General features: G+C 38.5%; 1 protein-coding gene across 1 annotated transcript in view; it reads right to left on the reverse strand.

The window, feature by feature from the left end:
- Positions 1 to 12713, reverse strand: part of LOC117316368 — a 229230-nt gene that overhangs the window by 85906 nt on the left and 130611 nt on the right. The window contains exons 68-74 of the mRNA XM_033870909.1: positions 12213 to 12434; positions 10968 to 11078; positions 8008 to 8163; positions 7377 to 7528; positions 6125 to 6323; positions 2381 to 2917; positions 734 to 860 (exon numbers count right to left, since the gene is read on the reverse strand). Coding sequence (XP_033726800.1) covers positions 734 to 860; positions 2381 to 2917; positions 6125 to 6323; positions 7377 to 7528; positions 8008 to 8163; positions 10968 to 11078; positions 12213 to 12434 — 1504 coding nt within the window. The remainder of the gene's footprint in view (positions 1 to 733; positions 861 to 2380; positions 2918 to 6124; positions 6324 to 7376; positions 7529 to 8007; positions 8164 to 10967; positions 11079 to 12212; positions 12435 to 12713) is intronic.

The following is a 12713-nucleotide window of genomic DNA, read 5'->3' on the forward strand; positions in this document are numbered from 1 at the left end:
TACCAATAGGAATGCTTCTGACCAAATTGGTTCAAATTCTGATCAGCTGTTATGAAGAAGAAGTCAAATAAGTCAATTGTTGACGGACGGACGGACGGACCACGGACGCCACAGTATGTCATAAGCTCATCTTGGTCCTTTGGACCAGCTGAGCTAAAAAAGTGAGACCTCCGGAGGTAGGGTAGGGGTTCCAAAGTCCTTTGTAAAAATCAGAGTTATTGTCTTTCAAGTACAGCCGTGCTGTTGCATGCTATTAAACCTATCGAATAACATCATTTTTCAGGTAGCAAAACCTTCAATCTTTAGTTTGATATCAATGTCACATTATTTGAACATCAAATGAGCGATTTAGGGGATGATGATAATTAATTAGTTGTGTGAGACCTTCAGAGAATCGATATGTATTGACCCTGACCATCGTTTTTTTATACAAAGAACTTAAAATATTAAATTTCCAGGCTTAATGCGGGATACATGTATGTCATAAATGTGCGGAGAGGTAGTTACTGGTAATAACATATAGCATAATGAATAGTTGTGTGAAACCTGTCAGTAAAGGGTGATAACTGGTTTTATGTACTAGAACCCTGCAAGATGTAATTATCTGTGTGTGATAACCTATACTTAGCATACCAAAGTTCTTAGTTTGGAACCTCCATTATACCGGCCCACATTCCCAACACATGTGTAATATCTATAAGAGCCGAGAAATAAAAATTATAATTTAACGTACTCGTAGCCCATTGCCTGGCACAGTAGGTCCGTGGTCGGGGAATATATCCAGGCACATACATAATATCTTATACCATCATAAGTCACAGCCACCCTTCCGCCAGGCTCCATTTCAACTTTCTCTATACCTATAAAAAACAAACAAACAAAAAAGAACACAGATTGCAGTATGGCAACAAAAAATAGGAGAAATAAAATACTCTACTACATGAATGATTATTGCATGTTGAGTTGGAGGGGATAACTAACATACTGAGATATTGTTTCTTTCTGTTTTATTAAACATCTGAACATATCGTTGCCAGTTAAAGTTATAAACTTTACTGTAAAACACAATTCAAAGCCCGAAGATAACCCTAAGTATATAAAAAGATAAGTTTTTGTAAATGTCAACTCAACTAGAGATACAAAAAATAATCGCCACCTATACGAGTATGCGCAGACAAGTTCATGAAAAGAAACGAAAATGGCGTACACGCCTCTCCGAGTTACGTCGGCTAATGGGTCATTTAATTCAGAACCAGCGAGAAAATGAGGACATGACCAGATAGCGAACGTCATACAAAATCGTTTAAACGTCGGCCACAATTTGGAAAGACGGAAGAGAGCGAAAGAGGCCGCATACATTATTTTACTTTTAAGTTACTAAACTCACATCTGGCGTTTCGAAAAAAGGAATGCCCCTTTTAAAAAGGACACAGTTGTCAAAATCCCCTAAATGCGTACATTGTATTCCATGAAATTGAAGTGGGAAACATGCATAAATACGTTTAGAATCTCTACATGTAGCGATAATCGAGCTTGACCTAAGGACTTAGGTGATGACTATAAGAAGCAAGTTTCATCAAAATCTGATCATTATATTGCAAATACGGTCACAGCAACATCATTAACAAACCTGGAATATGCCGATAGTTAAACTTGAGCGAGGAGTTTATGTTAGATAAGTCTACCTAGCAAGTTTCATCAAAATTGATTATTCCGTGAAAATTTTTCCCTGCGTAAAGCAATCAGCAAATCAAGTCACAGCAACCTCATTAGATATATGTAGAATTTATCAATAATCGAACTTGAGCATGAATCTAGGTAACAGGTCTACCAAGCATATTTCATCAACATCAGATCATTCTTTCAAAAGATATTGTGCGGAAAGTGAATACGGACGGACGGACAGACGGACAGAGGGAAACCGTATGTATATTATCCACCGTTGGGAGGGGTTAACAAAAAATGATTCAGGTCTTTTGCAATTTCACACATTCATGTCTTTTCTGGTATTTAGTAACTATGTACATTCAACATTCAAATGATTAAACGTTGCTTAATAAGGCTTGGCTTTCCATTACGGTTTCAAAAATTATGACCAACTTACTTATAAATAACATATATATGTTGATACTAGTGGCACAGTTTCTGGTAGTCCAAATTATTTCTAAAATGTTGTGTAACCGAGTGTAAAATGTGTAATTTTGATTATGATTTGATTCAAGGCTAACCGTTTGAATAGGGACACATTTTCGAGTCGCTTATTTCCCACACAGAGGGCCAAAGTTCTGACATAAATTAACACCAGACTGTTATAAAAAGGCTGAAAAAAACATCACGATGATCTAGATTATAATCCTAGGAATAGCAGTTAAATACTTACGTGATTGCGGCGGAGTTGTGGATAAAGTAGTAGATGGCCAATTGGTTATAGTTGATCTTGTATGATTGGTTCCGTGAGTTGTTGATGCAGAACTAGCTGTCGGCTCAGGTTCAGAACCAGCTGTCGGCTCAGGTCCAGATCCACCTGTTGGCTCCGGTTCAGAACCAGCTGTCGGCTCAGGTCCAGATCCGCCTGTTGGCTCAGGTTCAGACCCAGCTGTCGGTTCAGGTTCAGACTCAGCTGTCGGCTCTGGTTCAGAACCAGCTGTCGGTTCAGGTCCAGATCCGCCTGTTGGCTCAGGTTCAGACCCAGCTGTCGGCTCAGGTTCAGACTCAGCTGTCGGCTCTGGTTCTGACCCAGGTGTTGTTTGGGTAGGTTGTGGCCAGGTTTGTGAGAAGGAAGGTAACCAAGGTGTTGGTGGAGTTTCTGATCCAGTGTTTGTTGGGGTAGGTTGTGACCAATGGGTTACTGGTGGTCGAGTGGTGTAGGGAATTGTTGTCCTCGGCCAGGGATTGGAGGTTGTATTTGAGCTATTGGCTGAAAAAATATAGCATTACCGTACATTAATTTCAAATCAAATATAAACATTATTGATTATTGCATCACTGGCTTTGTATTCTAGAATCACTTTTCAAGTCTACTTTCGAATTCTCCATTTGATAAAGGCAGTAGAGGCCGAATTATATGCCTTGGTCAAACATTTTGTCCGAAATATAACACATATTCCTTATTAAAGTATATTAGGTAAATTAGGAATTTAATAATAAAATTGTAACTTGCTAAGGAAATATTAACATGCAAAATGATGCAAACGAAAAAGAATATTTTAGAAAATTTAAAATTAACCTTAGGCTAGAACATTGAAAATACTGTGTTAATATACAATAACAGTCATCCTTCTTAAATTCAAGTGTCACAATTTTTGTGTAATTTTGACATTTCATCAATTATTGCAGAACCATCAAAATGTCATCAATTCTTGTACATGTGCAGGTAAAACTTGCCAGACAACATCATAACATACCTATACAGGGTCCCGTGGTCAGACATCATAACATACCTATACAGGGTCCCGTGGTCAGACTGACATCATAACATACCTATACAGGGTCCCGTGGTCAGACATCATAACATACCTATACAGGGTCCCGTGGTCAGACAGACATCATAACATACCTATACAGGGTCCCGTGGTCAGACATCATAACATACCTATACAGGGTCCCGTGGTCAGACAACATAACATACCTATACAGGGTCCCGTGGTCAGACATCATAACATAACTATACACGGTCCAGTGGTCAGACAACATAACATACCTATACAGGGTCCCGTGGTCAGACAACATAACATACCTATACAGGGTCCCGTGGTCAGACATCATAACATACCTATACAGGGTCCCGTGGTCAGACATCATAACATACCTATACAGGGTCCAGTGGTCAGACAACATAACATACCTATACAGGGTCCCGTGGTCAGACATCATAACATACCTATACAGGGTCCCGTGGTCAGACATCATAACATACCTATACAGGGTCCCGTGGTCAGACAACATAACATACCTATACAGGGTCCCGTGGTCAGACATCATAACATACCTATACAGGGTCCCGTGGTCAGACAGACATCATAACATACCTATACAGGGTCCCGTGGTCAGACATCATAACATACCTATACAGGGTCCCGTGGTCAGACAGACAACATAACATACCTATACAGGGTCCCGTGGTCAGACATCATAACATACCTATACAGGGTCCCGTGGTCAGACATCATAACATACCTATACAGGGTCCCGTGGTCAGACAACATAACATACCTATACAGGGTCCCGTGGTCAGACATCATAACATACCTATACAGGGTCCCGTGGTCAGACATCATAACATACCTATACACGGTCCCGTGGTCAGACAGACAACATAACATACCTATACAGGGTCCCGTGGTCAGACATCATAACATACCTATACAGGGTCCCGTGGTCAGACAACATAACATACCTATACAGGGTCCCGTGGTCAGACAACATAACATACCTATACAGGGTCCCGTGGTCAGACAACATAACATACCTATACAGGGTCCCGTGGTCAGACATCATAACATACCTATACAGGGTCCAGTGGTCAGACAACATAACATACCTATACAGGGTCCCGTGGTCAGACAACATAACATACCTATACAGGGTCCCGTGGTCAGACAACATAACATACCTATACAGGGTCCCGTGGTCAGACTGACAACATAACATACCTATACAGGGTCCCGTGGTCAGACTTCATAACATACCTATACAGGGTCCCGTGGTCAGACAACATAACATACCTATACAGGGTCCCGTGATCAGACAACATAACATACCTATACAGGGTCCAGTGGTCAGACATCATAACATACCTATACAGGGTCCCGTGGTCAGACATCATAACATACCTATACAGGGTCCCGTGGTCAGACATCATAACATACCTATACAGGGTCCCGTGGTCAGACATCATAACATACCTATACAGGGTCCCGTGGTCAGACTGACAACATAACATACCTATACACGGTCCCGTGGTCAGACTGACAACATAACATACCTATACAGGGTCCCGTGGTCAGACATCATAACATACCTATACAGGGTCCCGTGGTCAGACAACATAACATACCTATACAGGGTCCCGTGGTCAGACATCATAACATACCTATACAGGGTCCCGTGGTCAGACATCATAACATACCTATACAGGGTCCCGTGGTCAGACATCATAACATACCTATACAGGGTCCCGTGGTCAGACTTCATAACATACCTATACAGGGTCCCGTGGTCAGACATCATAACATACCTATACAGGGTCCCGTGGTCAGACAACATAACATACCTATACAGGGTCCCGTGGTCAGACAACATAACATACCTATACAGGGTCCCGTGGTCAGACATCATAACATACCTATACAGGGTCCCGTGGTCAGACAGACAACATAACATACCTATACACGGTCCCGTGGTCAGACTGACATCATAACATACCTATACAGGGTCCCGTGGTCAGACTGACATCATAACATACCTATACACGGTCCCGTGGTCAGACTGACATCATAACATACCTATACAGGGTCCCGTGGTCAGACATCATAACATAACTATACAGGGTCCTGTGGTCAGACAACATAACATACCTATACACGGTCCTGTGGTCAGACAACATAACATACCTATACACGGTCCTGTGGTCAGACAACATAACATACCTATACAGGGTCCCGTGGTCAGACAACATAACATACATATACAGGGTCCCGTGGTCAGACAACATAACATACCTATACAGGGTCCCGTGGTCAGACATCATAACATACCTATACAGGGTCCCGTGGTCAGACAACATAACATACCTATACAGGGTCCCGTGGTCAGACAGACAACATAACATACCTATACAGGGTCCCGTGGTCAGACAACATAACATACCTATACAGGGTCCTGTGGTCAGACAACATAACATACCTATACAGGGTCCCGTGGTCAGACAACATAACATACCTATACAGGGTCCCGTGGTCAGACAACATAACATACCTATACAGGGTCCCGTGGTCAGACATCATAACATACCTATACAGGGTCCCGTGGTCAGACAGACAACATAACATACCTATACAGGGTCCCGTGGTCAGACATCATAACATACCTATACACGGTCCTGTGGTCAGACAACATAACATACCTATACAGGGTCCCATGGCCAGACTGACATCATCCAATGCTATTTTAGCTAGGAATGTAGTCGCATTGAATATCACACGGATACTGTTGTAGACGTAGTATCTATCAAATTCAATCTCCTCCTGTGTCCAAATTATACTGTCCTTGTAATGATGGGAACGTTTGTGTACCGTCCTGGTGTAATAGTCCACTATATGTACCTTTAAACAGTAAAATGATAAATGTGTCCATAGCATATCAAGATAAAAAAACATTCTCCACAGAAAACAAAATATCTTTACTAAAACTGTGTTTACAAGGTTTAGCCCTATCATTCAATAAATAAGAGGACCATGTGCCTGAAAGGTCATCCAAGTTGTGAAATCCATACTGATAATAATCACATTAGACCCTTACGGTCTTGAAATTACAAACTTTGAACAACGTTTGCAGTCCATCAAAGCAAGGCACTTGTCCGATATCATGACCCTGGGTCTGATGGTCAACGAGAAGAATTTAATGCTTGTAACCTTGAAAGTAAATGTAGGTCATGGTCATTCATTTGAACAAACTTGGTCGGCATCCACCCCCGTATGCTAATAGCTGGCCCAATATTATGACCTTTTGCCTGTGGTTTATTGAGAAGAATTATTTGAAAGATTTTACATATTTGACCTTTAGGACAATGGAAGTAAGTCAAGGTCATTCATTTTAACAAATTTAAGCCTTTCATCCCAGCGCATGCTACTGCTTTAATATCATGACTCTTGTCATGACTGTTTTGTTATTCAGAAGAAGTCCTTTATGGATTTTAATCCTTAATGTGATCGTGAAAGTAGGTCAATAGTGTTCATTAAAATGAGGATGGTTTCCCTTCATCTAGCTACATCCTCGCTAGCCAAGGCTTCTTATTATGTTACACTCTAGATTCATGGAGTGAAACGTAACCAGAAGACCTGGACATGCTACTGGTCGTATATGATGACCGGCGGCCTCTTGGTGATTGAAAAGAAGTTGAAAGTGTTAATTGTTTAGTAATGAATGATGGACTATGAAAAGCAAACGCCGAATGCTAAGCCCACTTATGATATAGGTCATTTGAGACTTTTCAGGTGAATTAATTCAAATATGTTCAAATGAAAAATGAAAAGTTTCTTATTAATCTAATCCTAAAATCAATTATTAATTCAGTCTGTTTGATAATTGAATTCCGTTTTTCAGGGTCAGGTGACCTTTACAGCCCAATCCAGAAGTGATCATTTATATATACTTACATGAAGGTGAGACGTGGAGTAGTCTGTGACATGTAGATGAGCTACCGAAAACCTTAAACACATTGTCGGAACATTATAGTGGTACTCCGAAATGCTTTCTAATGTCATGTTTTGTGAAAAGCTTTCAAAACAACCAGCAGACATGAAGCTTCCTGAAAATTAAAATTGTTATATTAAACCTATCAGGACGAATGACGGATGAATGACGGGCGCCTTGAATAGAATTTGATGAACTATTCATGACAGTTCATAGCTAAAACATATAACTGGTCATGCATCAATAAATGACATTCCTGGAGTAGCCAAAGCACTGAACTAAACAATGTATCACCTTGTAAATACACAAAATGTATGTAGTAGGACAAATATCACTATTTATTACAGTATCATCAACGTAGAAACAACAGCTGTATCACCTTGTAAATATGTAGTAGGACAATTATCACTATTTATCACAGTATCATCAACGTAAAAACAACAGCTGTATCACCGTGTAAATATGTAGTAGGACAATAATATCATCACTAAGTTAGAATTCATGTACATTGCATGTACACATGGAATAGTATAGCTTTGTGTACTTAATGATAACATGTATGTTTACACATAAAATACGAATGAAACCATGTACCTTTCCCTGGGTTATCACGGTCAGTAATGTTCCAACTGGTGCCATATTCAGGAGCAGATAGCCATTGGGTTCGTTCCCATGTTAAAGCCTCTGGTTCTCCATCGGTGGTGTATAAACAAATTCTACGTGTGTCAAATGTGCAGGAGATGCCTCGCGCTGAAAGATAATATTTCATTGTTATTTTTTTTGCTTCGAACTGTCTATTTATACAGAAACGGGCAATACTAAACAATACAGGGCAATACTAAACAATACAGGGCAATAGCTTTGGTATAAATAATTGAATCATTCTGCCATTCAGGGAAACAACGATTTATCACCATTACATATAATAAGGCCTATTAAGGAGTCAGGATAAAAATATAGGAGATCTCTAGACAAAAACAAAACACTAAAATAAATAGTGCAGGATCTTTTGCAAAAATAGCAAAATCAAAATGCATCTAAGGGATGTTTGCTTGTTTGCTTGGTTTACTTTATCCCCCGTGGGTCATTTTAAGGTGGGGTCTCCTTGTAGTACATAATGTAGATGGTTACAAACTCACTGAAAAACATTACGGGAGACCAGTTACAGGCCATCCAGAACAATAACAGTAAAGTGGCTTGCCCAATTCAAGGACACAACCACAATACTACAGACCGGCCCATTTCGCAGCTTTCCGAGAAACACAAATCGACACAGGTAGGGAGCGTTGAACCACACACCTCGAATCTTCACCTAGAGTTACTTGGTCAACACTGTGACTGACCTATTATGGCCCCTCGGGGAACTATAAATATTAACTATTCAAGCAATCGTGATAAAATAATTGCATGAACAGTATAATTGCATGAACAGTAATACTGAAACTGTTTCCTTATTTGGGAGGTGAACACATGATTAAAACATTTCTTGGCCTTTAGAAAGTTAATGGCCCTAACTCTGGGTCACTAGGTTCCTAGGTTATTGTGGAGTTGTGTCTTTGAATATTTATCACATCTGACCACCATGATCTTGAAAATAAGTCAAGGTCATTCATTTGAACAAATTTAGTAACCCTTCACCCCACCAGGCCTACATGTTATATCAGGTCTGGGATTATTATAATGAAATGTTCCTTTTTGTTATTAAGAAGTCAGTTTAAGATTTAAGGATATTTGACCACGTGACCTTGAACATCAGTAAAGGTCATTAATTTGAAGAAACATGGTAGTGCTAGCTTCATCTAAGCATGCTACATGCGTATATGAAGAAATAATTTAAAGATTTTAGCATAATTTACCCCTGTGACCTTAAAGAAGGTCAAGGTTATTTACTTGAACATACTTAATGGCTCTTCAAAAAAGCATGTGTTTTGTCCAATATCAAGTCTCTCAGCCTCTAAGTTACTGAAAAGTCTTTTGAAGTGAAACGCTGACACCAGACAAAGAACCAGACAGACGATGGACACATCTTACCAAGGGGAAAAACCGTTTGTTTAACATTGAATTATTGGTCCTAAGTATAGTTTATAACAAGGGAAAACGTAATTTGTTTATTATTGAATTATTGGCCCTGAGGATGCATCATAATGGGAAAAACATCCTTTGTTTGACATGATCCGAAATCTTATAGCATGTTCGGAATTCTCAGACATGAATGTTCTCCTGGTCCTAACTACTAAATATGTTTAGACTTCATGTTTGGATGGCCTTCAAGCACCTTTCCTCATGCCTACTTTGGTAAGTTTGATTAAAACATTTATCCATATTGATGAGGCACACAGACTTTTTCACCGGTTTCTCAATGGGGGCACAACCTCCATTTATATATTGGTCTTTAAAGATATCAAACAGAACTTGCTCATGAACCTATTATATATAAGCATAAAATTATCTTTTGCTGCGGCCCATATATTTTCAAACGATTCATACAGACTTCGTTTGACAAAACATTTCCTTTAGGGTATTTATGTTTTGTACAGATGAATCATATGGATTTACATATTGAGATTAAATAATTTTAGGTGTTTACTACCTAACCATACATTATATGTAGTTAAATTTAATTCGGATTGCTAAACATTATGCAAAATGCACTCTTGATGAATACAAATTAAAACCGATTTCACTGGCTGCGCTATAAACAAATAGAACCTATATTCACTCACTGAGCTACAAACCTAATGTACATATGTATATACAAACCTAATCACTTACTGAGCTACAAAGCTATAGAATCTACATTAACTCACGTAAATTTGTAGCTACAAACCTAAAGAATCCAGATCTAAATTCACTCTTTGAGCTACAAACCTATAGAATCTAAATTCACTCACTGAGCTCCAACCTATATAATCTAAATTTACTTTCTGAGCTACAAACCAATAGAACCTAATCACTCACTAAGCTACAAAGCGATATAATCTAAATTCACCCGTTGAGCTACAAACCTATAGAATCTATATTCATTCTCTGAGCTACAAACCTATACCAAAGAAACATTTATATCTGTCAAAGCTCTTCAGAGATATTTTTTTATGTCAAGCAAATTTAATTAAAATTATCTATCTATCTAGAACTAATATCAGCCGTTTTTTAATGAAGCGTTTGTTTCTTGCCTGAGGAAATATCTGTGATGAAATGAAACTTTAAATTCTATGAAGCAACAAATCAATAATAGCAATTTATGGTCGTAATTGAAAACTAGAAATATGTTTGTGCAATGTGAATGCCCATATCCCGCTTTATTTCAATTAACCTCTAAAAATGACCTGAAAACCATGCTAATTTTGTGTAACCTATATCGTGGTAGTGGACTTACAGATACATAAAGATGGACAGAATGATTGAATGATCGACATATTTGTAGTAAAACTATTTTCCCAAATAAGTTATGCAGGGAAACAAAAATATCAACAAAAAAAGTTTTTAAGAAATCCCGTGGTGTTCTATAATGCTGTTACTTGTAAGTTATGGAATTTCCATAAAACTTTTCTTACCGCAATCTTCCTCATCCTCCCCATTTGGACAATTGCGTACACCATTACAGACAAGGTATTTACCAACACACATATCTGAGTCACCGCAACTGAGCTCGCTATCACCACAGGCTGTAGGGAACAACAAAAACAGGTTTTTTTACTGTCATTGTCATACTGGAATATGGTGGCATCGTTGTGTTTTGAGTAAATCTGTAACTCAATACATGCAACTTTACTGATAAATTATATTCTGCTATTGTCCTTACACTGCACCTGTGTTTTGTACCTGTGTGGTGTGTTCATACCTGTGTTTTGTACCTTTGTGATGTATACATACCTGTGTTTTGTACCTGTGTAGTGTGTTCATACATGTGTTTTGTACCTGTGTGGTGTGTACATACCTGTGTTTTGTACCTTTGTGGTGTGTACATACCTGTGTTTTGTACCTATGTGTTGTGTACATACCTGTGTTTTGTACCTTTGTGGTGTGTACATACATGTGTTTTGTACCTGTGTGGTGTGTACATACCTGTGTTTTGTACCTTTGTGGTGTGTACATACCTGTGTTTTGTACCTATGTGTTGTGTACATACCTGTGTTTTGTACCTTTGTGGTGTGTACATACATGTGTTTTGTACCTGTGTGGTGTGTACATACCTGTGTTTTGTACCTTTGTGGTGTGTACATACCTGTGTTTTGTACCTATGTGTTGTGTACATACCTGTGTTTTGTACCTTTGTGGTGTGTACATACCTGTGTTTTGTACCTTTGTGGTGTGTACATACCTGTGTTTTGTACCTGTGTGGTGTGTTCATACCTGTATTTTGTACCTTTGTGGTGTGTACATACCTGTGTTTTGTACCTTTGTGGTGTGTACATACCTGTATTTTGTACCTGTGTGGTGTGTACATACCTGTGTTTTGTACCTGTGTGGTGTTCATACCTGTGTTTTGTACCTTTGTGGTATGTACATACCTGTGTTTTGTTCTTTTGTGGTGTGTACATACAATTGTACCTGTATTGTACCTGTGTGGTTTGTATATACCTTTGTTTTGTGTACATACCTGTGTTTTGTATACATATCTGTGTTTTGTTTACCTGTTTTTTGTGTATATAAATATGTGTTGTTTACATTCTAGTATTTTGTATACATATATATGTATTAACACACCGGTATGTTGGGTACAAATATATTTGTATATATCTACATTTTTATCTGTGTTTTTTCGTTCATACACTGTGCCTATATCGTTGTGTACTTACGGATGTCTTTGCATTGCCCTGGAACTGCCATTATGTTGTCTATAGCAGACATGGCAATAGGTATCTCAATGGAGGTATTTTTTGCAATTTGGAATTCAACATAATAGCTTCCTATAGGGAGCTGAACGGCAACTCTTGACCAGTAGTATAGTGTATCTAAGGAAAGTTCTCGTAGGCTGGCAATTCCATTGGTTTTAACGTCCAATGATAGTAAAGTGGCACCTGAAAACAATTCAGTGGATAAAAGTTCAAATAAAAAATGGACATTTGGATTTGATTGATCTCAGGGTTAATAAGTATACTATTCACCATTTAAAAATTTAGATGGTAGTAATATTTGATACAGAAATTATAAAATGTATCTTTATTCAACTATTTACATTGTATTATATTTGTAATGTACCTACATGTCTTCAAAAGCAGGTAAAATACTGAACCCTTGTAGTTAACTCTCTTATTTGGCCTATGTTTCAAGGAAAATAAAATTAGACCTTTAAATTT

Source organism: Pecten maximus, chromosome 18, assembly GCF_902652985.1.
Source record: "Pecten maximus chromosome 18, xPecMax1.1, whole genome shotgun sequence".
Taxonomy (NCBI): domain Eukaryota; kingdom Metazoa; phylum Mollusca; class Bivalvia; order Pectinida; family Pectinidae; genus Pecten; species Pecten maximus.